The 27,326-nt window shown below is 40.4% G+C and overlaps 1 protein-coding gene across 2 annotated transcripts in view; it reads right to left on the bottom strand.

Annotated features, from left to right (window-relative positions):
• The window catches only part of LOC119648340, a 44,917-nt gene that overhangs the window by 12,849 nt on the left and 4,742 nt on the right, over positions 1-27,326 (bottom strand). The window contains exons 1-2 of one of the 2 annotated variants that reach the window (XM_038050035.1): positions 8,257-8,446; positions 8,053-8,186 (exon numbers count right to left, since the gene is read on the bottom strand). The exons of the other annotated variant lie outside the window; for it this stretch is intronic. Coding sequence (XP_037905963.1) covers positions 8,053-8,073 — 21 coding nt within the window. The 5' untranslated portion in view covers positions 8,074-8,186; positions 8,257-8,446. Of the gene's footprint in view, positions 1-8,052; positions 8,187-8,256; positions 8,447-27,326 lie in introns of those variants that run through there. 2 annotated transcript variants of the gene reach the window in all.

The raw sequence follows: 27,326 nt of genomic DNA, 5'->3' as shown, positions 1-27,326 counted from the left end.
CATTCCAGTGGTAGTGGATGCAAGGTTTATTTAATTCATCTGCTGCAACCAAGAGCTACGTTGCCCGAGCTGTACGGCGCACTTCCGCGGTTGAGTCCACTATGAGCTCTGTCCACGATATGCGCGCAACCACGACCACTATGAAGTTTCCCACAAGCGGGCCAATTGCAAATAACCGGGCCTAGAGTGCATCCCCTACGGATTCTCCTGGTGCATATGTTCTCAACGACCATCCTGGTTCCCATGGTACCAGATAACCCCCGGTGGTACTTCGTGGCAAGAACCACTTGAGATGAGCCCTATTGGAGACTCGGATCGAATCACCCTTTTGAGTACGTGGGGATGGCACTCACTAACGGCTTGATTGGAACTATTCCAGGACATGCCAAGCATGGTACAGTAAATTCTAACTTTCACCTACTATACCTGTAGTAGAACTGTACGGATCTTTACAAACTTCGCAGTATAATAATAGTAATATAATAATATCATCACGCAATGTCGCCCTGCGTCCTAAAAGAACTATTGTGCCCCCTTAATTGGTTATGGTATACCTATAAACTATACAGGGTAGGCCATTTAATGTGGGTCCATTTGTTTCTAAAAAAAACATGAAAAAAAAATTTGCTTGCTGTTCATATTAAAAATCATTTATTTTAGTTTAAGAAGATTTGTTCCAGCTATTTTTTGAAGATGATATCTTTCAAATGTTTGCTTTTGGACTTGATGGCCGAATGTGCTCTTTTTCCCATCGTTTCGGTCAATGTTTCGGCCGATATGCCGGCTATTTCGCGTCGAATGTTGTTTTTAAGTTAAGCTAGGGTCCTTGGATTGTTGATGTATACCTTGAATTTGAGATAGCCCCACACAAAAAAGTCTGGTGGCGTCAAATCTGGTGATCTCGGTGGCCATGGAAAATCACCATTTTCGGATATCAACCTTCCGGGAAACAATGGGTTCTAAAAATCGATTGTAGCGCGTGAAGTGTGGCAAGTTGCTTCATCCTGCTGAAGCCAGAATCCTTCCATGTCATTTTCTTCGATGATTGGCATGAGAAGATCTCGAATCATGACCCCATAACGCTCGCCATTGATGGTAACAGAGGCTCCTTCGTCATTTCCGAAAAAGTGCGGTCCGATGACCTTTTCCGCACAAACACCACAACACACCGTCACTTTTTGATCGAAGAGAGGCTGTTCGACAGTTTTGCTTATTTACGCCTCCATTCAACTGAAAACGGGTCTCTTCTGACATGATGATTTTTCGCCAAAAGTCTGGTCCAATGTGAACAATTTCGACGGCCCATTTGGCATAATCAAGGCGTTTTGTATAATCAGCTGGGTTTAATTTTTGTGTCATTTAAATTTTGTACGGAAACATTTTTAAATCGATACAAATTATGCACCTGAGTGTGGTTTTTGCAATGCCTAACTCCTGGGAACGGCGATAACTCGATGTTCTCAGAGTCTCCTCAATACTGGCTCGTATGGCTTCAATATTTTCATCGGAACGTCTTATACGTTGTCTAGATGCGTGATTGGTATTGCTGAGATTACCGTGGTTAATAAATTTTGCGTATGAACACTGAAAAGTGCTTTTAGATGTAGCACTTTTCACTTTATTTTTTTTTTACGAAATGCACGTTAAGTTAACACAATTGAGAGCTTATTTTGAATGTAAAGTTGAACTATTTCAGCGCGTTCTTCTGGAGTGTATTGCTTCATGCTATAAATTGTCTTCGACTGACGCTCCAAACGCGGTATGTCATTAGTCAATCTGGCATTCCTGCTAAAAGTTACAGGGTTACCAGATGGGCCCACATTAAATGCCCTACCATGTAGTATGTCGTGCAAACCTATAATCGACATAAATTTTATAATGTTTCCTACTTCCAAGTGTTTCAACCTGGCATCTGACATTAAGTCTTCTCCCACTTTGCACAAGTATCCTAGGACATGTATGGGGGTTTCATCACTCTCCTTACAGCATTTGTAGCTAGTATCCGCAGTTATTTCTAGTTTTCGCAGGTGATAGTTTAGCTTGCAGTGACCAGTGAGTATTTCCACTATGATCCTTGGTCAGCTCGTCCGCTCCTTCATTGCTTTCTAACTCAATGTGGCCTGGAACCCAGAATGTCCACACCTTATTGAGCGAGCTGATCGTATTCAATCTCTCAAGGCTCCCATACCAGTTTGGAATTTACCTGTCGATTAGAATAGTAATGTTCTGCCCCACATATTTTTTTTTAAGGTTGAAAAGTGCAAATCTGCCTATGACGCATATTTCCGCCTGAAATACGCTGATATGCTTACCGGTTGGCTCAAAGTGCATTTTACTTGGACCAATGATCCTAGTGCATGCCGCCAGGGATCCGTCAGTGTACCAAGTAATCAGTTGCTGGTTTAAGCTGTATGTCAATGTCACGCTCTCCCAGTTTTCTCTGTTGCTTTAAAGTATTTCAAACCTCTTATCGAAGTGGAACCTCATTGTGATGATATCCCTTGGTATCAGTAATTCGTGATGCCATCTAAAAAGAATATCAATTTTCCTTCGATTTAGGTAGCTACCGCCATAGTGCCAGGATAAATTTCAGTGAATTTTTTGGGTAAAAATTAACTACAAAGTAATGTACTTTTATTAAGTTGTCTAAAGATCGATATGCGATGTATTTTCATGATTTTTACAGATTTTTCGAATAAGTGGCATTGTCTAGTCGGCATATGACTGCTAATCTTCAGCGAACGAGGGTTGACGCCTCTATGACCCAACATATGCAATGGGGGAGCCTTATACCTATCGACGCAATTCACGTGCATACGCTTACCTGCTGCATGAAATAGAGACAAATCTTTTCACAGAAAATGTGAGCTCTTAAGGAAGCAATCAAAATAGTGCCAAATAAGTTTGTCGAAGCATTTATAACATGTCTTAAAGAAAGAGTATTTCCCACACGAAATGGAAGAAACAGAAACTAATACTAATTTCCAAGCCAAATAAATCTTTGGGTAAACCTTCGGTCAATAGGCTAATATGCCTTCTTAATAATACTGGCAAACTATTTGAACGAATAATCTATAGCGGATAACTTCCGACTGCCCAAAAGGAATGAAATCTCTCAGAGGAGCATTTCGAATTTCGAAAGAGGAGGTCTACGACTGACGCAGTTAACCTAATGGCTAACATAGCTAAAGTTGTCAACTTATTAATCAATAGGCTTTACTAATCCTATTATTTGCAGCCCCAGTGTAGAGAGATGCACTGGAAAATAAGGAAATTAAGAGACAAATTGGAGCTGTGCATAAGTGCACTTCGAAGATATTGTGCTTATAGAAAAATATCCGGTACAGCAGCCTGCGTGATAGCAGGAATGATCCCAATTGATATTCTGGCGAGAGAAGAACATAGTCTTCTCGATTGAGCGTACCTCACTGAAGAATCTTCGCGGTACCTTACTGAAGACTCTATCGCGGAATATCAAGAGAGGTGGGATAAGTCTGAAAAAGGTCAATGGACCCACAGAATCATATGGAATATTCGGAGATGGATCGAGTGACCACACGACGCAGACGGTTTCGAACTAATACTGCTTTGGGCGGACACAGGGATTGTCGAGCAAATATCTATCGATGTGGTTCAAAGCGCCCAAATGTTGCAAAACACATTCTTTTAATTTCTAAGATTCGTAGCTTAGCAGGCTGCATTAGAAGCTACAACCGGGGAACACTTAACGTTCGAAAAGGTCATGCAGAATATGTTGAGATCGAAGGCGAAATGAACTGAAGTCTGTTTGACTTTAGCGATAACAGTCATCCATAAGAAGCTTAGGCAGGAAGAAGTCAGTTGGAAGAAGTAACGAGCGACGAACACGAATGTCAACACTACTGCAGAATAAATTCTGATCCAACATTGGGATGTAATGCCATTTGGAAGCCAGCTTCCATAGAAAAAAACTGACAGACAGACAGAGAGATGAAGGAGTTTTAGTGGGCAAAAACCCCATACGCTAGGAAGTTCAGACCAGCATTTTTTGAAGATCCCCCTTCATAAAAAAGACAGGCAAACCGAAAAACAAGCGGACAAACAGTACACCGACTTTAATAAAGTTTTGTTTTTACACCATAAACCGTCTTAAACCATTTTTATTTTGCAGCCTCGGATATTCTTAAAACATTCCTTGCTAATTCCGACCCAATAAAAGACAAAATGTTTACAAATAAAAACTGCCATTCCGTTAAATATTCATACAGAAGGAATTTAGCGATAAGTGCGACATGTTTTCCACATCATACGACTACAAAGGGACCAGTATTTCAAGGTAGCCGAGTGTTTTGCTTAGATAAATCTTGTATTCATTCAAATAAAAAATGTTCTTCTGTCTTTGCTACCATAATTGTATATCTGTTCGTACATTTTACGATGGTAAGCTTAACGCCATTGTATAACTCAACCTCAGTAGACTCGGAAGCGAACCCCCCACTCAAGGAAACAAGGAGCCACGGCGAGACTGGATTGATAAAGAGGCGTTGGTTAGGCTAGGTTTAAACAGGAAGAGGAGGTCCGCAACTAAATACACTTAGGCTTCATATATTAGGTCTGTTGTATTGCCCTTGAAATGCCTATTTAGACGGCTAGTTGAGTTGAAATCCTTATACGTTTTTAACAAATCAGTGTAAATATATATATATATATATATCGCACTAATATGTGGCTATTTTATTTCAGTCCACTTTCTGGACTACACTTCCCAAATACTCACTTCCGACGTAAGTCAATGGGTGGCGTATCTCGAAGCACCCCAAGTAAAAATACGAAATTAAACAACCAAATGTTTCGGCGCAAACTGGGATGCCCTTCATAAAATAGCTAAATACTTTTTCTGTACTCTCAAGGGATAGATTAACTGGTAAGAAAAAGTCGCATTGTCATATTAAAGAAGCTGAGTAAAAGTGAGCAAAGGGTAGTATAGGTCCCAAGGCGAAACGTGCATTGGTAACCACGATGGGACATAAAACCTGGAAAATGCCTGCTGAACCAACACCAACAACTCTACCACCAAACCCTATCTCCACCTCCACGTGCGCTCCCTGTACAGAGATGAAGCTGCTGAACAGCTAGCCCATACCTTGCCCCAATTTAGGGTTGATGTAACAGCGTTACAGGAGATGCGTTGGATAGGGACCGGCATCCTCCGCTACACCATATATTATAGTGTTGATCGAACGCCGCCACCTCTCAGCCTTCATGAATGTCAAAAAATATAGGGGGGCCAATACAGACTCGGATCACTATCTCGCTGGTATGATGAGCTCGAATAACAAAAGCCACCCAGAATCCCCTGTGACGATCAGATGGGAGTTAACACTGAAGCCATCCACAACACAGCCCTCCGCACCACCTATAAGAGGGAAATGGATGCCGCAATAACCGCAGCCAACAAAGATCCTGGATATGATCTTCACAATCACCTGAAGAACGTTATCATAAATACGGGCACAAACATGGGGCCAAGTGTGCTGCAAAATGAGTCGGAACGGCTGGTTTGAGGGGGAATGTAAGCTATCAATGGAACGGGAGAATGCTGCATACTGAGTAATGTTGCATTCTAAAAGAACACGGGCACGCGCAGAGACTTATCACGAACTACGTCGAGCGGAGAAACGACTTCACAGACGGCAAAAGGAAGTCTGAAAGAACCAACAAGTATGTGAACTCGAAAAGTACAGGGAGCAACGGCACCAGGCGCGCAAATTTTACCAATAAGTCAGCAGGATGAAGCCTCACAAACCTCGATGTTCATCCTACCGAGACAAAGAGGGAAATTTGATTTAAGACAGAATGGGCATATTGGAGCGATGGGTTGAGAACTTCGGCGAGTTGGAGGTCCTGCCAATTGAAGACGACGGAGAAATACTGCCACCACCAAGTATGGAAGAAACAGTCCGTGCAATTCATGGGCTTAAAAATCATAAGTCGCCAGGAGCCGATGGAATCACAGCTGAATTGGTTAAATATGGAGGCGACCAATTACAACACGTGGTTCATCAATTTGTGCTCAAGGTATGGGACAGCGAATCAATGCCTGGCGACCAGCAAAGAGGCATTATCTGTCTCATACATAAAAAGGGAGATATCACACAGTGCAGCAATTATAGAAGTATCACGTTGCTGAGCACCATCTATAAGATATTCTCCTCTATCTTGCTAGACCGGATAGCGCCATATGCCCAGAACACCTTTGGCCCATACCAAATAGGCTTCGCTCCAGGCAAATCAGCAACAGATCAAATTTTCTCTCTGCGGCAAGCAATGGGAAAACTGTTGGAATATGGCCACCAGTTGCACCATCTATTCATCGACTTTAAAGCCGCCTATGATAGCATAGCCAGGGTAAAACTGTACACGGCCATGAGAGAATTCGAAATCCTGACGAAATTAATAAGACTGACTAGGCTGACCCTGACCAATGTGCGAGGCCAGATAAAAGCAGCAGGATCACTCTCAAGGCCATTCGACATCAACAACGGTTTACGATAAGGAGATGCTCTGTCATGCGTCCTCTTTAACCTGGCCCTCGAGAAAGTGATCCGTGATGCTGATGTAAATGCGAGGGGTACAATCCTCTTTAAGTCCACCCAACTACTGGTCTATGCTGACGATATCGACATCATGGGAAGAACCACCCGAGATGTACAAACTGCCTTCATCCAGATCTAGCAGGCAGCGATTGGTGCGAGATCTTGGGTTGCACATTAATGAAGGCAAGAAAAATTATATGGTGGCAACGTCAGCATCGAAAACCAACCAAACAACAACATCAAACCGCACTGGTCAAATAGAAAGAATAAAGATTGGAGAATACAACTTTGAGACCGTTGATAATTTCTCCTATCTAGGGTCGAAAATTACAACCGATAACAGCTACGATGATGAAATCCGCGCACAGTTGTTGGCTGCCAAAAGAGTCTATTTCAGCTTACAAAACCTGTTCCGCTCGAAACGTCTCACCATAGGGTCAAAGCTCATACTGTACAAGACAATGATCTTACCAGTCCTCATGTATTTCTCGGAAATTTAGGTTCTTAGCGAGAAAAATTGCAAACTCTTGGCCGCGTTCGAGAGAAGAATCCTCTGAAGAATTTTTAGCTCCCTACATGAGAATGGACGATTCCGTAGCGTACATAATGACGAAACCTTTGAGCGATACCATCACCATCTGGTTGTGGGTAAAATCCGGCTCCGTTAGGTTACGGTGGGCGGCCCACTTTATCCGTATGGGTGAAGATGATCCCACTCGAAAACTCTATAAGGGCAATATCTATGGTAGAAAAAGAAGAGAAGAAGAGCCGCGGTCACCAGGTTGCGGAAATACTTGGAGCAAATTTCAACGGAAGAATTTACTTATCCTCCAATTCCACACTCAGTGTCAGTGAGTTCGTCAATCACGTTATTGAGGAGAGTAGAACGCCATTTGATTGGCTAGAGGTCACGTAAAGAAACATAACTATCACTAATTGTTGATTAAATTCGTACGTCATTTGCATCAACCTCGTAACGATTTTTTTGGAAAATGAGAGGGTTCGGGGTTTGACTTAATACTAGACTAAAAGTAATATAAATGTGGCGCTTTGGGGATGCATTTACAAACTTCCCATATCCCGTAATCTTAATAATAAGAATGTTCATTAAAACCAGAAATGTGTACCGGGATGTCTGAATATTACAATATTACGGGGACGAAAATTCCATAAATAGTGTATGACAACAAGGATCAGTAAAAATATCACAAGCTCATATGCAAACTTCGTCATTGTTTCTGCTACAATGAACTTTGACTTAAATTCAATATTTTATGATCAGCAATAAACCTACACTTCCTTGAGTGCACCACATTTAAGGATTATTTCCTAAAAATTAGAAAAGATTGGACCAGCTTCAGGGATTCTTATCTAAACATGTATGTGCTCTATCAAACATAATTACCCACATATGAACACTAAATTGAAGTGATGTGTGCAAATTCAGTAGCATGTAATTGAATAAACATTTACTAACCATGAGCTCATGAAGGAACATTGTAGTCACCGCAAAATGTCACTATCCCCAAAGCAAATATAACTTGCATTCAACCTCGACGATCTTCAACTTTGTCAGTATTTACTCAATTGGTTGTCACTTTCGATAGTACACTATTGCGATTTAATTCACATTTGATTAGCATTAAAACCACCTTCACTTTCCTCGATTATTAAATATTACCAAATCTCCAGAATTGCGATAGTTAAAATCCGGTTGAGAGTAATGCACTTCGCCCGTTAATCCATTATTTGCTTAAAAGGGGGTGCGACAATGAATTATGTACGGTCCGGCTACTAGTGTGAGCAGAAATCATTCAAGAATAAAACTTCTAGCAACATTGACCACATCTATATATAGAGGAAGATGAATTGAAGCCCCAAAGCACAAGACGTCTCCTTACGCAGGGGCAGAGTGTGAATGTGTTGATTTGGCTAACTTGAGGCCAGCGGCGTCTCTTGAATTGCCAATTGCAATGTGATTATAAAACCATTCGCAATTACTTGTTTGTGGTACTTAGATTCATATGGATGTGTATAATGATGATCAATGCTATATGGTTTATACATATGCAGGATTTGAGAATCAAAAGTTAAACTTTCAGCTGATGTCGTTGAATCCAATGCTCATGATGACGTAGTGTTGAGCTTTGATTAATATCCAAACTTTCCCCTTTACTATGTTATCACTCATATCATCATCATCCCTCTTATACTACGATTGAGGAACTCTTTAACTTATTCCCCATCATAAAGGAACGAATATCTGAAATGGGTGTCTGGAATTGTCAATTATAGCTTAGTGAATTTTATCTATTTATCGGGTTGGGCGGAGTTTTAGACTAACTGACTTCAGTAGTTCACATCTAGCTAGAATACCCTTGCAGAATGTACAAGGCTCTACTATGATAGAATATTTGCTTTGATGTATGGGATACTAATGTTATGCAAATCAATTTTTTGCGCTTGCTTCATGCGCCCTCAACCAGATCATCATCTGGCCAATATGTCCCACTCCCTCCAAAAGTTACCGACTAACATACCCTCTTCCTATAACTGAGATCTCCTCCCGGAAGTAACTTTTGCATTACTTGGGGATGGCTCCATTTTGCTATCACGTAATTAAAAAATTACAAATATATATATATATTTATATTAGTTTACTAATAAATTTGATAAATTATAATCACAAATTAATTATCGCTATTAATAGTTTTTTTAATTATTAATTAATCTCTCCTGATCAGTTGACTAGCCCGGGTCCTACGCTGGCTTCGTGGTTGTCATCCTGCTAGTAACAGGTAGGTAAGCTACTCAGGCCGGTAAACTTCGAGTTGTTCAGTCATGGTGAGTTGTGCTGCGCTACTTTGGTATGAAGTTCGGGTGAATCTATGCTAAGCGGCTCCACACTGCAGCGCCTCCTCATTGTAGTTTTTTTGGAAACAAAATTTTCTTAAAATCGGTTCATTTTCTGTTTGTCCGTTTGTCTGTCACACGCGCACATTCTCAGAAGCTACACAACCGAAAAATCAGGAAGAATTCTCGGTAGCACCTGCATGCGATCTAGTCCCCAAAATACTCCTCATTCCAGTATCTGCTCAAATAAGTTGATGATGTCATCATATTTTTAAAATTTATTACAAAATCCTCCTTAAGCTCACCCAAGAATCATAATGAATGCAATAATATAGGCAATGATGAAGCGTGATCCTGGAAAGTCTGCTGGAAATCCTACTATTATCAATCAATGTGATAATAGGTGAAAGTTTTTAAATTTGACAAAAGACTTTGGTTTAGTGCAGGGCAAAGTTGCATTTTACCACTGAAATTACTCTAAAAAGATATGAAATTATAGTAGCGACATCTATCTTGGCCTTTAACAGTCTTTCTTGGAACAGTTCTTGGAAACCCAGCTACCTCGTAGAGTGTGTGATTTCAAAATGTGCAAATCCTTTTGCTTCATTCTCTGGTGCCATGTATCCGATAAACCCTTTTGCTCCTGCCCCATATAATTTTCTTTCCTTACCACTAGTCTCAATTCTTCACCTCAGCCTAACTCCATAGTAATAAAATGCAACCTGTTTTTCATTATTCATTTTAAATAATCCTCTCCCTTCTTTTCAAAATTTTTACCCAAAATGCACCAACTCGATGCCCTAAATCCCTTTATCATCCTATATACTTTCTAAACCAGAAATCATCATTGACTCTTACCTTCTAAAAGCATGAGAGTTATATATATATGCTAATGCGTAATGAAGTACATTTTGCCTAGCGGATCGATACAGACAATGGACAAACATTTACATATCTAGGTACTGTTACGAAAAGGGTAAATGCTTGTGACAGCCTGAAATTGTTGCAGTTAGGCGTTGAACTTACAACTTTTGGACATTGGTTGAGCAGGGGAGTATGGCTGCTAAGCAAAACAAAAAAAGTTAAGAGTTCTTGTTTCAGTTAATCGGTTGATAAATGGCTATGCGCAACTAAGAGGAGCGGTCTCTTTGTCTTAGACGGCAGACCTGATCGGGGAGGCATTAGAAGTCATGGGGATATTGTGTAGTCATCCGTCATTATTAGAAATTATTCACTAGATTTTTCCTTCTTCAACTTGAATTTCCGTAGAAAACTGAAAAATCATTCAAAGTAGTTAGAAATTTGTACGAGCTATTTGTAGGAGTATTGTGAAAATTTTTACGCTATGTTAAACCTTTGGTACGAATAGTGATTCTATAATTCCAGTCTGCTGTGATTTATGTGGCGAGCGGGTGGAATAATTTCTGGTCAGTCCTCGAATTCAGTTATTCCCTATGTCGGTGTAGGAGGCTATATTGGAACAGGGTGAAACTTAGTCACTTCGGCTGAATTCAGATACAGTTCATGACTTCTTTAGCAGCTCCGTGTTGCAAAGCTTAAATTTGGGCGAGTTGTATTTGTAGAATTTAAACTAATAGGTGTGTCCAGTGAGTTGGGGCTTAAGAATACACTCAAAGTCTTTCCTGTTTGTCGTAAGAGGCGAATAAAAGGGATAGAAATTTATGCCCTAGCGACTTGCGCCCTAGGCGGATAGGGATCGATCTCACGACTACGACCTTTCGCTATCAAAAACGAAATATAACTGGTTTCTGGAATGTGCGCACGCTCCGTGGGAACGGTTGTGAGGGTCTTCAGAATGCCATCTTTCTCCAACTTGAACGGGAATTCCAATGGTATAAACTGGATTTTCTGGGCCGCGGTGAAGTAAGATGGTGGGACTGTGAGAAGTACTCTTCTCCCTATTGCGGCAATGTACTTTTATAATCTGGAAAGCCAAGTGCTGGCAGATGCGAATCCGGTGGCAGGTAGTTTCTGACGACACAAGACGCACCCTATCGACCTGGAAGCTGGTTTCTGACAGAATCTTGACGGTAAGATTCCGGTCTAGGTTAAGGAGCATCCCAGTTCTATAGTACTGTGCACAAATGGAGATTTTTCATATAGTGGAGAAGGATGCTTTCTACGAGCAATTACATGCAGTACAGATTGTGGTGGGTGGTCTGAATGGCAAGGCTGGTATTGAGAACACCTTGCTCGGACATATGATGGAAAAACACGGTCTTGGCGACCGTAACAATAATGGCGGGATGTTAGTGGATTTCTGCTACCTCCACCGCCTTGTCAGTGGTGGTACATTGTTCCAGAACAGAGCCTGCCATAAGGTCACTTGGGTTGGCACTGAGTATAGAGCAATCAGATAACTGTGTGTAATCCTGGCTCCATTGGCCGCTGCGAGTGATAGTGGGCGTTATGCGCTTGAAGTCCGATACCAAGCGAAATCCGGAGAAGCGCACTGTAGTGTGCGCAGGCTGATTTTCGCTCTGGATTCCCCTGCATACGCTACATTAACACTCTCTCTCACTCTCTCTCGTTTGGGAACAGTGCGCGGAATCTAGATCTTCGCTGCACCTGCTCTTTCGCTTGCTTAACCCATGGTGGCACCGAACTGGATGCTGTCCAACGCATTTACAACCCTAGATTCGCTTTCGCTGCCCTGTCTAAAATTTGGAAATGCAGTTATGTTAACACCAAGATCAAGCAGAGACTGGTCGGTATTAGTGCTCTTTCTGTGTTACTATATGGGAATAGTACAAGGAAAGGGACCCCCCACAGGTACTCAAAAGCTCCAAGCTTTCGTCAATACCTCTCAGCGTCGTATCATCGTGGTGAGTGCCACCATTTGCTGTTAAATTTAATAGGGCTGCACAAATATAGCTAATCATTGATGATATTCCAGGATCTGGTGTGGTCCAACGTAGTGAATATATGACACACGATTTTTTTAGTTAGTGACATGATAAACACTGAAATTTCGGAAATGATCCCTTCACATTCCCGAACCGAGATAACACCACAACCGTGAGTCGACGGAACACTTCAGTAGAACAGCGATTAACCTTTAGTGGACCTACACGGTCAACTTCGCTACTTTTCTTTAGATTTTGGGATAGGAAATTTGTTTAGTAACAAAGCTTTGATCCTCATTTGGAAGTGAAAAGTCGTCCATTGACATGTGCTTGCTTGCCGTTATGCGAGCCAGGCTTGGGAATGTGGGGAGTCCTTTGAACAATTTAATCCGTCACATGTCATTCCACAAAAACTTCACGTGCCCTCAATCGATGCATGAGCTAACACCGCAATCTAGATTTGTGTAGTCCACCTTCCTTTGTAGTCTCTACTACCATTTCAGAAAGTTCGCATTTCGTCTTTCTCGTGTTGGAGCTTCTGTTTTTTGCAAATCAGGGGCAGAGGTCCTGCTGATATTTAGTTAGTCTGAGGTCAAGTATTATGCAAGCAGTTACATCTAGCATTCAGCAGAGTGCCTGTCTGGGTCCCCTTTACCATTACCAACCAGAACTAACAATTGATTTCTCCATAATTAAGTAAGTAAATCGGTTGCGTTATGTAGTTACCCCGTCAGGTACGGGTGCTTTATTATTCTTCAGTGCTTTCAACACTTTGGTCATACACTATCTTCCGCAAATAGAAGCGACACCATATCGTGTTATCGGTTGAGGTTCTCCCTTAGGATTTCGTAAGTAGGGAACAGAGAACCAACAATTCAAGTTGCGGTTTCACTGTTGGGCATTAACACTTTGCATCCTAATCCCTCAAAAATGCTGCTTAGATCGTTGCAAAATCCGTCGAATTTCACTTTTTTGCTTTTCAACAAGGCCAACTTCAACCCCTTTTATATTCTTTAAGCACTTCCGCTATTGTGCAAAGTCTTCTGGTGCCGGTTAGGTTTTTTGTCCTTTATTGCAAGCAACTTTTCCTTAATTGTGCATATCCGATGACTATCTTCTTCTCCGATAATCCTGAATATTGGGGTTTTGCAACCTTGGACGATTCGTTGCATTGTCGCGTTAATATCATAACAACACATAGTATTATCTCTAAAATCTAAATATTGCTAGTGCACCAAAAATAATAAATATTGTTTGTAATAAAGGATTGAACAAAACCTTGAGAAAACAACTCGTTAAACTTGAATTATTTTTCTCTCAATCAGCTCAAAAGTTATCTTAACGGTCCAGATTTCTTAATATTTCAATGTCAAAGCTGAACAAGTCGGAAACTGGAAGCTCAGTGCGTCAGGTATCAATGATTTTGTGAATTTATTATCCAAGAATATTTCATTCTGCATATGCATTAATTATGTTAGAATATTACTTTAATATGATATTCTGTATAAGAATTTTGAGGCGGACCATACACGTCAGATTATCTGCGCAGGTGAATCACATAAAGGATTGTTTTTCAATTCCGCCGGTCCAGGTGAACTTAAGATATATTTTTAATAAATTTACAACATATAGTGGACGCAAGAAAATGTTGAGACCGAGTTGTTATATACATAGAAATGTATAGGCTTCAGAGCTATACTTCATATTCTTTGGTTACGTACTCTACAGTTCTACTTCTGTAAAAGCTGTAATATCTTTCAAAAACAATTACTGAGACCTTTAATTTGATACCAAACATGACCACATATGGTGAGACGACATTTTACACCGCTGTTTTGTTTGTTGGTGGACCGCCCCCCTAGGCTCAACCTAGAAAGATGTCACTGCACTGTTTGTGTCGGGGTTCAAATTTCACCCCCCGCCCTCCATCCTATGATGAGTTATCACATCCCCATTAGGAGCGAATAGAGGTGGTCCGATAGGGGCAAACCTGTGTAAATGTGTCTATGGATTTTCTTTTCAGAGTGTGCATGTGACATATGTTTGGACATAAAACCAAAGTGGAGGACGTGAGGCGGAGAAAACTCACGGCTAAGTTTCTCGCAACTCTAATACAGCCGGCATTGAGGAGTGAACAAGCGACCACTGATATCCCTCGATCAAAATGCTTCTTCTAAAAAAAACGCTTGAAACAAAGATAAGTCTACCATTTTTAAAAACATAACTAAAGATCTGGAATGCAGAGAAACGGATATCCCAGGGGCGAATGTCCTCAAACGAAGCGAAGCCGAAGGCAATCAATAACGAATAGATCACGGTCACGAATTAAAAAGCAAAGTTGTGAATTCTTCGAAAGACGATTGTTATCTACAGCAAGAGCAATCTGTCATAAGCTAGGATACTGAAAAGTCCAAATTGATTTTTACCTGAAAGGAATTTTCACCAGGATTTAAAGAACCCAGAAAGATATATCATGTTTGAGTTGGAAAAATCGAGCAGTGTAGATGTATATGCAGCGATATCGGTAAAGTCACATCCAGAAAAACAATTGTAAAAGGGTACATTTGGAAAGAGTACAATAGGAACTTCAAACCCATGTTACACAACGAAAAAGGGGAACGGAATAACAGACATATTGCCAGTAATAAAGTATGCTCGAAATGCAGGTAGCCGTTAATTGCAATGAAAAATGAGGAAAATTCAAATAAACCTCAATCATTGTAAGGTCGCTTAGGGTTTACTTGCATAAACCTAGAACCTAGAATCCAAGGTAGCAGTTGCCCTGGATGATGGTGAACCTTATAAAAGCTTTGATGTTAATGCATTGGTCAAAGATTCGAGTAGTAGATTTTAATTTGGGCTAGCGACCCGAACCCATACAAGATTGCTTAGTATTTGGGCGAAGATACTTGGTGTATATAAATGTGTGAAGGTGGTATGTCAAAAAGGGAACATATGTACATTGTCAAACAAATTGCGGAACAGGGTAGCGTTCTGTGGAATTTTGTTCTAACTTTAATCAGAATTTGGGAATGGTACGAGTAGTATGTCCTCAAGTGCTATAACATACAACCTATTGTTATCGCATGCGCCCTAGATTATGGCGATGGTACTAGAAAACGAAAAAAAAATATTAAGAATTTTGCTGAAAGAATAGCTAGAGATAAGGGCGGCTCTTAGCCAATCTAACCCAAGAATTATATTTATTTTTCCCTCTTGCTTTCAAAAATTGTTTGAGGATGGCCTCAAATACTTTCGCAGATTTTTTTTTGCAAATGGTATCTCCACATATGTTTAAACAAAGGGATTCAATATAAACTAATCAAAGGCTGATTGCTACATTACGACGTCTGGTATCTGGACTTACATACGAAATTTTAAGTTTGAAACAGCAGTTGCCGTCCAAACACTATGTAAAGGTTGACTCTTCAACCCCATCGCCGGAGAGGTTGAGGACTTAATGGAGGAGAGGGGAAGGTGTCCTCTCTTCACAGCTGATCAAAATTTATGGCGGACACCCCCTATACAAGCTTATGACCCCTCAAAGTTGGGTTTTTCATATCATGGTAAAGTTTGATTTGCCAGGCCCAGGCCAGGAAGGGAGCATTACGAAGGAACTCCCCTTTTCTAATACCACTGAAGAATTCTAGTCGTCATCTCCTATTGCAAAGTTATGGTGCCCCGAAAAGGGATATTTTCTTATAATCAATAAGGAAGAGGGAAAATGCGAAGGGCCAAAGTTTACTGGAAATGTTTGCGCAGTTGAATATAATCTAGGCTATATCTCCAGTAAAATAAGGGGCAAAAAAGCTTTGAGTCTAGAGCAAACCGAATAAGGCCTGACGCTGAAATATAGACTAAACATGCTTGTTGAGTTGTCTGAATTGTGAAAATCCGATGAAAGCTGCTATTGTTACCAAAAAGTGGTAAACGTCCACGTGAATCATTCTACTATGGAACAATACATCTTTGGATTGAAGTAATAAAAACTTGTTGTTTCTTTTTCGTTGGTGTGGGTATTAATTCTTGCAAATACCGATATTTCGGGAACCACTTGGTGGTTTTAATATATAGAAGAACCATGAGTTCTTCATCCATGCGTAACCAATACCCTTCCAAAAGCAAAATAACCACAGTTACAATAAAAGAAGTAGATCACGGAACAATTCTCGATCAGGCTAGAAGCCGGGGCATTGGAGAATGTTAAGGAGGGCTAGACTGAGTCAAAGTAAGAAGAGGAACAGAGGGTGAAGCCTGACACTATGGAAGTAAGATTGGCTGTCGAAACGGAACTTACCGTCAACGGTTAAATACAATCTTGATGACAGGTCAGATATAATGAAGAATACCCGCCCAAAAAGAAAATAGAGTGGTCGAGAATATACAACTATCAGAAGAAAAGAAGCAGGATCAGTTAGAGGGGTAGAATGTGAGCTATGTAATGTTGGGAGATAAAGATGATGACGAAGTGTCGTGTTATTTATAAAGTGGAAAGCCTTAGAGAAATATATTTCAACCTGCCTGAAGTTAAGCTTTTTGTCTGGTGATGTCTAACAGGTTGGTAGCAGCGACCCGACGTTTCTCAAAACTGTCTTGCTCTTTACTTATTAGGTGACCAAAATGGGCTGTCAACCAATCTTTGATATATGTCACAAGGATTTTGGAACCGGAGGAGAGAAGCAGAATAAATCGTTAGTTTACAATGAGAGTATGAAATTCGCCGAAGCAGCACCGAAATAGGGCATGTAGAAAAAATAAAAATGTTCATAGACTTTAAGCAAATGGTGCGTGCAGACAAACCAAATTTTGCACGGGGTAATAGAGGCCCCTTTACACAGGCTAAGAAAATGGCAACCTTCAAGGTTTTTGTTAAAAATTATGAAGAAAGGGGAAGAACTCTACTTTTTGGTTAAATATAAACGCTTATCAGGACCGGGTCGAACATCGATATCAAGATTGCCTATGAGGTACACGAATAAGGAAGCGGGAAAGAGAGGTATTGTATATAATATGCTGCAGCTGCGCCGAGACGAAATAAGGGTCGTTGCGAGAAGGCTTATATTATTTCCTTGATCCCACCCACGAAACCGTTTTTACAGACCCGTAGAGCTCTGTAGAGCTATCGCCGTCAATTATTCGAAAATTTTGAAAGGGAAGAGGACAGAGGGATATTACTATATGCTCTGATGGTTTAAAAGCCTGATGACAGGGACCTTTCTCCTCCTATACTGACCGCATTAACCTAATATTACTATTTAACAATTTGGCAATTGTGAAGCATGACGCGGAGTTTGAATCTCTTTTCCACCTGCTCTTCTTTGGTTTAGAGAAAGCTGTTGAGTGACAGGGTAAAATATCGTATGCCGCATCTAGGCAAAATTTCGCAGGAACTTAAAGGTGAAGGTGAAATTTAGAAGGCATGCATTTAGTTGATGCTTTTACTGTTTATTGCCATCGTCTTCCTTTATGCTGCTTTGGACGAAGATGTATAGGGCTGCAATGGATCATCTCGTGTTACCTTGAATGTCTCACATATGGACTAGCCGTGCATCTTTGTTAAATAGCTCTGGATTTGAAAAAGAAGCAAGATTCCCATTTTATCGTCTGCGCACGGGCTAAACACCTATGGACAGGTTTACCAAAATGTGAAAATCATGGAAGGTAGGCCATATATTCAGGAGAGACAACAATTGTATAGTTGGCAGCAATCCCGCCAAGGCATGACATCAGTTTATGTAATTTCACATTCCATGTTCAAGATAAATTGGCATTCAATCGCCGAATATCTTTAGCGCATATGGTTCCCCTACGAGTAGGATCTATCGACTATTAGCAAAATAAGTTCCCATGCTGTGTCTAGCTGATTATAACTAAAATACTTTAAATTTGATTGTTTTTATTTATTTATTCAAAAACGTTTCGAAAAATAAATGCATATGAAAATAGAAATGGAACCGACTTCTTTTATTTCCCCTTTCCTACAGCGGAAATTGTTCCGGTTTGAGAACATGATAAAAAATTGTGATAAGTCTTAGTAAACATATTTTTTTATCTTCATAAATTTTCGAGTTAATAAGTTATGATGAAAGACTGGAATTGACCATTAATATGTTAATAAATGCAATTCCAATCCTGAATGATAAGAAATTGAACGTCTCACACAGAAACTGTTAAAACTCGTTTAGTTTTTGAAAAATGCCGAGAGAAAAAGAGGACAAACTCTTCGGATATGTGTTGTTTGTCCTAACTTTGGTGCTTGTTCGAAGATGCCTAATTACCCACGGTTTTACCACCTACATATATGATGATTTTAGGAAAAAATAGCTCGTCCTTCGTTGTATACGTTGCATAATTGTATACTAATGGTTCGCCAAAGCCATGTTTTCAAGATGAAGGAAGCTTGTAAGTGTTTATATATCATGCCAGCATTTCCCTCACGGTTTAAGCACCTCGGAGACGACTATTTAAGACATGTTATACTACTAATTTGATAATTTGATGGCTATTAGTAAGGTGGTTGTTAGGCACTAAATTTTAAGTGGTAAAATAATGTTCCAGTAACTTGTCTTTCTACAATACCATAGCTTATGGGTTTAGTGACTTAAGGGGGTCATCCCGTGTGTCGGATCCGCGGAATCTAATTTTTTTTTCTGGCATTAATTATATCTAGATACAGTTTAGAATATATGAGCAAAGTAATTTTTTGAGGCTGTACATGTGTTTCTTGAAGAAACCTAAGGTTTATAGATTAAGTATAACAGATTAATGGTCAGTTAAGGTTTTATGGTTGAAAATCGCATTCAACTTTTTAAATGCGTTTTTCTCGAAACTGCATGTTGAAAATCGGTTGCCACCATAGCCCAAAATCTATCCAACGAAGAAATTTTCATGACTTATTCAGAACATATTTCTACGGTCCGCAAACTAGGATAATTGCGATTCATTCAGTAGTTTTTTTTTATTCAATAAAGAAGCCTTAAAAAACGCCAAAATTCACAGAAAAAAGTTTAACCCGGCGCCAAAAATTTAGTTTTTAATATTTTTTAATAATCCTAGTTTGCGGACTGTAGTTAAGTCTTAACGTTAAAATGCTGTTTAGTTTTTTTTCTTTAAGCTGATCACAGCGCCATCTAGCGTAGCAGCAGAAAAACACATTTTTTTGGAGATGGATGTATAAGTTGCTCTGTATTTTAATAACGAACGATGCTTTCGTAATGGAAAAATTACTACGCATGTTCAAGATATTAATAAATTTATCGTTTGTATCTTTATCGTTTGTATCTTTATCCAGTTTTTCACAAAAAATTTCTAAAAACAGCGAAAAAAAACGGCCTTCACACGGGATGACCCCCTTAAGCTGATTGGTTTCGGAGGAAGTGTTGCTTGCTTCCGAGGAACTCCTACCTTCCTGTCGCCCTTCTCTCTTTCCTTTGACTGTGCCACTTGTTTTTGTTTTTTTGTTACCCTCTTTCAATATATCGTTTATTGTTTCTCTTTACACCACTTTATACTGGAAACAATTATAAATAAAAATAGCATTTGACATATTTCGCCTTAAAATTTGGCCTTAATTAATTTTCCTCAGCTAGCCACCGTCAAATCCATTAATCCACAGTTTACTATAAAAATGTGTATTTATGTGCATTTCAGTTTGTTTATCTTAGCTATTATGGTGTCGCTGGCTTTAAAAGTAATTAGATGGACGGGGGAGACATTTGGTAGTTGTGTGGGTGATTACAACTCAGAGTGTGCAGGGGTTTACGTGGGAGGCCAGTGACAGGTAATTGCATGAGAAACAATGGATTTTTCTGGCAGGGGTATATTAACGACCAGCTGAGCTAAAAATGAAAACCAGCTGGATTCAGTACGCGGATAAGATTTGATGGACGGATAACGGAGAACTGTTGTAAAACTGAGAAAAGGGAAATATCATTCCTGCATTAGTAAGGACCAATTGTTTTACGCCTATTCAACAAATACCTGAAAGCAACCAGGCAACAATGGATTAATAGGGTTCAGTTTTTATGATTTAAGGACTCCTTTTTTTCTAGGGATGAAAGTTGAAGTGGCTATGAGATCGAATGGGGATTCTTTTCAAATTTTCAATCAAAAGTGTTTAAGGGTATTTTCTTAAGTGACGTTCGATATTTAGACCGTTTTTGTGTAAAACAAAACCTTATTAAAATCGATTCGCTGTCTGTCTGTCTGTCACATGCACTTTTCAACGCCTACAGCGATTCAAACGATTTTCTCGGACATATGGGAACTACCAAATCCTGCGCATATCGGAAGTGGCATAAATTTACGTGGAGTTTAAAGGGGGGATGTACATTTTTTTTTACAGAATATAGTCATGTGGGGTATCAAATGAAAGGTCTTAAATAGTACTTTGCGAAACTGAGCTTTAACGTAAATTGAAAAATGTGCCAATAAAGAGTGAAAGTGTACACACTTCAAGTAAGACAGGCAACTACTTGACCTAGAAATCTGAAGAAAAAAAGCAGCTTGTATGAAATCTAGGCCGCAAAATATATCCCATTCCAAAATCTGCTAAATAAACTTACTAATTATATATTACCAACTTTTTGAAATTGACTGAAAACCCCTCTTTGAGTTCATCCTAGGAGTACTAAACTGCAGCAATATCGAGGACAATATCACTCATAATATTGCCAAGTTTCATGGAAATCTGGCTGGGGGGTGCGGGTCGAAAGCGATCATTTTTTTCGCGGAACCATTCTCAGAAACTATTCAACCCAAAAATCTGAAAAAATCAAAAGGCTGCCACTATATGGTGCTTAGGCTCCGAAATACCCCCTTTACCGATATCAGTTCAAATAAAGTTGATAATAGTAGATTACTATAATTTTCAGTAATTGACTTCAAAACCGTCCTTAAGTTAGTCCTGGAATAATGAAATTTTGCAGCAATGCGGGCTATAAGATGATTCTACCAAGTTTGGTAGAAATTGCACTATTGCTAACAAAGTTGTAGTAGGTGAAAGTTGTCGCTTGGGTGCAAATTCAAGACTTTGAATGTCAGTATCACGGGAAATTGGATATTCTCACATTACAATATGCATATATTACGTGCTTGGTACTAATGGGACAAATGTTCACTCATATGTTTTTATAAAAGAAATAGACAAAACTTTTCATACCTGAAGCGTCCAGCTTCCGGTTTTCCGACTTGTTTATATGTTATTATTGGAGTCTCGAATTATGATACAAAATTTTTAATGAACAGATTTGATAGAACAAGGTGGGTGACTGGTTTCCCACCAGCCAGAGACTTGGCTCTGGTAATCTAAAAACGAAAATTCATACGCTCTTTTATTCTGTATACTTGCCGCTTGAACTCCGTCGACCAGAGAAGCGACTTCACAGACGGAAAAAGGATGCCTGCGAGAACCAACAAGTCCGTAAGCTAAAAAAGTAAGGCGCGGAAGTTTTACCAACAAGTGAAAAATTCAGCACCGAAAACCAACCAACCAACAACATCAAACCCCACTGGTCAAACGGGAAAAATAAAGATAAGAGAATACAACTTTGAGACCATTGTTAATTTCTCCTATTTAGGGTCGAAAATCACAGCCGGTTGTTGGCTGCCAATAGAGCCTATTTCAGCTTACAAAAACTGTTCCGCTCGAAACGTCTCACCATAGGGTCAAAGCTGTTACTGTACAAGACAATGATCTTGCCAGTCCTCATGTATTCCTTGGAGACTTGGGTTCTTAAGAATCCTTCGAAGAATTTTTGGCCCCCTACATGAGGATGGATGATTCCGTAGCCTACATAACGACGAAATCTATGAGCGATACCATGACCGTCCGGTTGTGGATAAAATGCCGCTCAATAGGTTACGGTGGGCGAGTCACTTAATTCGTATGGATGAGGATGATCCCACCCGGAAAGTCTATAAGGGCAATATCTATGGTAGAAAAAGTAGACGGGCCAGACCCTGCCTGAGATGGAGGGATGGCGAAGGCCAAGACAGCAGACAGCTTTTAGGGATATCGAATTGGTGGACCTTGGCGCAAAGCCGGGATGTCTGGAGTTCCTTATTAAGGCAGGCCTAGACCGGATACCGGTTGTTGCGCCGTCGATGATGATGACTGTCAGAGGGGAATTTGGGTGGTGTTGTTATTCGAACTCGGAGCACCATGCCAACGAAATAGTGATGCGAGTCTATATTCGAGTCTGACATTCATCAAAGCTGAGAGCTGGCGGTGTTCGATTAACACGTGGTTTATTTGGTTGAAAGTGGTGGTATTTCCAACAACCACTTCGTGCGACCCTGCTAATTGAATAATCCGCAGGCCATTATCATTTGTATTTTGATGTAAGCTATGGGAGCCAACGTATCGCCTGAATGTGGCCTCCGTCCCAACTTGACTGTTAAAATCCCCAAGTATAATTTTGATATCATACTTGGGATAGGCTTCGAGGGTCCGCCTCGCAGATGGTATCTTTTTCCCACTCTGCAGTATCCTCTGTAGGGGCGTGAACGTTAATGAGGCTTATATTTCTAAACTTGACTTGCAAATGCAGAGTGCATACCTTTCGGTTATATTTTCAAAGCCGAAAACAGCAGTTTTAATTTTTTGGCTGACTAAGAAACCTACTCCGAGCACATGGTTTACTGGATGGTCGCTATAACATATGGTGTAGCGGCTCTTCTCCAGGAAACTGGTCTTTGTCCATTGCATCTCTTGCAACGCTAGTACATTAGCCTTATATTGCGACAGGGTATCGGCTAGCTGCTCAGCAGTAGGGTTGTCAGTCCTACCCAATCCCCAACCTGGAGGACTAGTTGGTACATTTCGTCCCGTTTTTTGGGCGCCGCAGACTCGCCTTCATCCTTCTACGTGTGCAGTCTTTCATAAAGACAAAACTCCCAACGATCACCACGTGGAGGTGGAGACAGAGTTTGGTAGTAAAGCTGTTGGTGTTGGTTCAGTAGGCGTTTCCCAGGTTTTATGCTCCATCGTGGGCACCAATCCACGTTTCGCCCTGGGACCTATACTACCCTTTGACCACCGTACAGCAGTAGGAACTTGAAAAGGAATTGGAGAGATTTCCACATTGTCGCGAACGAGGATAGCTCTGAGCTCATTTCTCATAAGAAGTGCGTTAGATACCTGGGTGTGCGTCTTGGGGAGCGTCTCCAATTGAACGAGCATGTTAAAGTCGCACTAGAAGGCGCTCGCAAGGCATTCATGTCTCTTCGAAAACTCTTTTATGCTCCACATCTTACCCAGAAGGTTAAGATTATTTGCTACCTTACTTTGGTTAGACCGGTGCTCTCCTACGGTCCTCCTATCTGGTTCAATTTGAGTGCTAGCCAAATTAAGAAAATAAGGATCTTTGAAAGGAAATGTCTGCGTGCTAGCACGCGGCTAAATAGGACTGCTTCATCAAACTATGAGCATTATGTAACTAATGAAGTGATGTATGCAGCTGCTGCTGTGCCGAAAATCGTTATCGTCAGATTGATTCGGAATCATATAATACGATCTATTTCGTATGGCGAGAACTTTTGTGTTTCGCAACTGTTCTACCCAAATGATGGGTATTTCGAGAAAACTCTCACGACAGGCTTCATTTTTCCCGAAGTATTCGTGTGTCTTGACAGGATTGGTCTAATTCTTGACTCTGTCGGTGATCCGGTTTTGTATCATATACATAGGTGGACCACGGACGAAAGGATAGAATACCCCCCGAACTTGACTATGTGGGGTCCGGAATTCGACTGGAGATACTCCAGAGCGAGATCAATTGATATTAAGCGGGATAAAAAGAAGAGATCCTGGTACTGGTGGCTGCGGGATGCCGGTTAGCGGCGGCCGTGCTCAGTTCTGTCATTTGTGTCATTTCAGATGTTGCTATCAAAGCTAATTTAATGAAAATATTTCAGCTCTGATCAAGATAGATACATGCAAGGATAACAGAAGGAGTGACAGAGTTCATTTTCATGGTTTTGTGGAAAACAAGTCCTTTTTGAAATCATTTTACGGTCTATCTGTCTAGGGTATGGTACTTGCATGAGCATCACAAATTTAGTTACCACATCAAAATGTTACTGCAAATGTCTTCAGCTTCAGACAAATGTTATTTGATAATTCCCATAAAATATTTAATAAGCTTTAGAGACCGTATTTCACTTGTTACCAGTGACGAGCGCGATAAGCGCACTTTGCAATTCAATTTATTTGGTGCCATATTCCAGAGGCGTTCGTCCGAATAGGCCTGCACCTGCATTCGTACTTTATGCCTCCAATCAAATTACCATTTATGTAAAAGTGAGTGCATAAGTTTGCCATGTGTACACTCGTTGCAATTCAAATGAAGTTTCCCATGCTGGTCAATTATTTATTAAATGCCATTCACAGGTTATTTATCCAGTATCGGCTCCATTTAAAGATAAAGATGCGCACGAACGTGCTAATCTAAGAAATGACTATTTACACTTGGGGATCATCTGCTTGCACTGCAGAGAGAACTTATCACATGAATGTACCACACTAATCAATTACTCCTGCAGCAGACGTAGATGAACAGGCCCCAATGCTTGCTTTATGGCTTTTTCTTAGATTTTCTTGGATGATATATGCGTGGTCGGTTGCATAGCGAAATTCTTCGCTGACCTTTAGTCGCTTTGAAGTTGTTATGTGAGTTATGCAAATGCTCCTTTCCTACGTATTAGTAACATTTCATGCTCATCGCCAACGTTGTCACTGCGTTCGGGATTAAATTCGTTTTAGGTTAACAATTTCATGGTTTATGCTTTTGAATACGTGAATGCAACCATGTTGAATTTGCAAATATCAAAGATGCAACAAAAAGATGGCACCCGAATTTGAATTTAACCAATTCAGTTTGAATGCTTCCGATGAATATTCACTGGGTAGGCTATTGAATATTTTATTGTTGTTTGGCTATGTTACATTGGCGCCTAATATGTCTGAAAGTCATGGGCGCATTGTGTTAAATATTTAAAATATTTCTCATTGAAAACCTGAAATTGATGCATGCACATGTGTCTATATATCATCCAATATTATACTAACCTAAAAAAATAATTTAAAAACAACTACATCCACGTGGCCAGTAAACTTTGTTGTTTGGTTCTAAAATCAAATTTTACAGTTTACACTATTCTAGAATGGTATGAAGAACATACTGGGTGACTTCTACGTTGAGGTTTCGGAAAAGATCTATTTTGCAGTAGGTCTTCATTGCGTAATCGCAAATAGGATGGAAGTAGATTCACAAGATTCAGACCCAACAACAACCCTAATCACTCGTCAATGCGTATTCCTCACAGCAAAATCCACAAACGCAAATTCCATTCAAAAATGATCCCTTTTGCCTGATTTCCCCTGATTCTATCAAGAAAACGCATTCAGTTTCTATAATTTATGATTCAGCTGCGTAAAGATCTCGACATTAAGGGACGGATTCCGAGAGAAGGATAGTAGCAGGTTCGGAAAGGTCGGGGGTCCTTTGAGCAATTCGATCCCTCACGTATCATTCTGCTAAAATTCGCGTCTCCTTTCCGTTTCGTGGATCAGTACGGGATCCTGAAAAATATACTAAAAGGGGATTAGCGCGAACCTAACGAATTACCAACACGCGAACTAATCTTTAAAACCTCCCCCTAGGATACCATCTTGTCGTGCTTGGGGAGCTTGTAGTAGTTCATTACTACACTAAGGGTGTCCAAAAACACATCAAGATGGAAACAAAAGATTGTAACTCTCCAAGTGGTAAGAAGTCAGACTTCGAATCCACCCGCGACTTTGAAATCAGGTCGTGGCCGAAGCACGGATTTTGGAGGCCTTAACTAATTCATGTTCCTCACAGAGAAATCTGTGGAAGACAGGCACTCCACTTCAGTGGAAAACCTACACCCGCTGTCTATGACGGGGTCATCCAAAATGGATAGTACAGCAACTCCCTTAATGAGAGGAACTGGAAATCTGACTACGGCCGACCTATCGCGCCTGTCACTGTTGCCTAATTCTTCTAAAATGCGGGAGAGGAATGCTCGGTAGAAGGAAATTTTAGCCGAAAATGAGAAGGGACTACAGGCTTGCCTGTCAGAACGAAATCCTAGGAAAACGGAATGGACAAAGTTCAATTAACTTCTTGGTGACAAAGTTGAGCTCCCTAGGCGACTAGGGACTCCTTAGGCGATAGAAGGTCAATTGAAAAATCTGAGCCGCACACTTTTAGAGTGCTTTGAAGAGGAAGAGGTCCTATTTCCCGAGGCTAACGCGGTGAAGTGGTCTCATGGTGCAGCCGAGAATTGCAAAGACTTAGAAAATCAACCAGACGACTTCTAAAGCGTACTTGCAAAAGCAATAAAGATGAAGACTGATTAAACTTCCGGAACTCACAGCGTGAATATAAGAGGCTCGTAAAACATACGAAACTCTTTTGGAACATACTGTAAGGAACTGGAAGGTGGAAGGGAGACTTCCAGGCTATGCAGAGTCCTTAATAAGGATGAGTTGGCCAAGTTGGACTCTCTTAGAAAACCGGATGACACTTTCACGAACTCCAGAGTTGAGTCTATACAGACTTTCTTGCAACTACACTACCTATGAGAACACGTGGGAAGAAGTGAATTGACGGTTTCTGTCTGGGAAAGATGACTATTCTAATCTAAAGAGCTTCAGGCAAATCAGCTTAACATCATTTTCGCGGAAATGAAAATGAGACTGCTTGAACATCATATTCACGGGAAGGCGTTAAGATCCCACCCACAAAATGAAAATCAACATGCTTACCAATGTGGAAAGTCCTGTGAATCTGCTCTTCATTCTTTGGTTTCAAAGATAGAGGATGCAACTCTGAAGGGTGAGTTCACGATGGGTGTGTTCGTGGACATTGAAGGGACTTTTGACTGTGTGCCTTTCCAAAAGCTCTGTGATGCCGCCAAATAGCATGGTGTAGACGAAACTCTAATAAAGTGGAACTACTCTAAGCTAACGCAGAGATTGTGGTGTGCTAAAGTGGGTGTTGAT

Source organism: Hermetia illucens, chromosome 2, assembly GCF_905115235.1.
Source record: "Hermetia illucens chromosome 2, iHerIll2.2.curated.20191125, whole genome shotgun sequence".
Classification (NCBI taxonomy): Eukaryota; Metazoa; Arthropoda; class Insecta; order Diptera; family Stratiomyidae; genus Hermetia; species Hermetia illucens.
The sequence above is the reverse complement of the archived record's forward strand: the minus strand, read 5'-3'. Positions and strand labels throughout refer to the sequence as shown.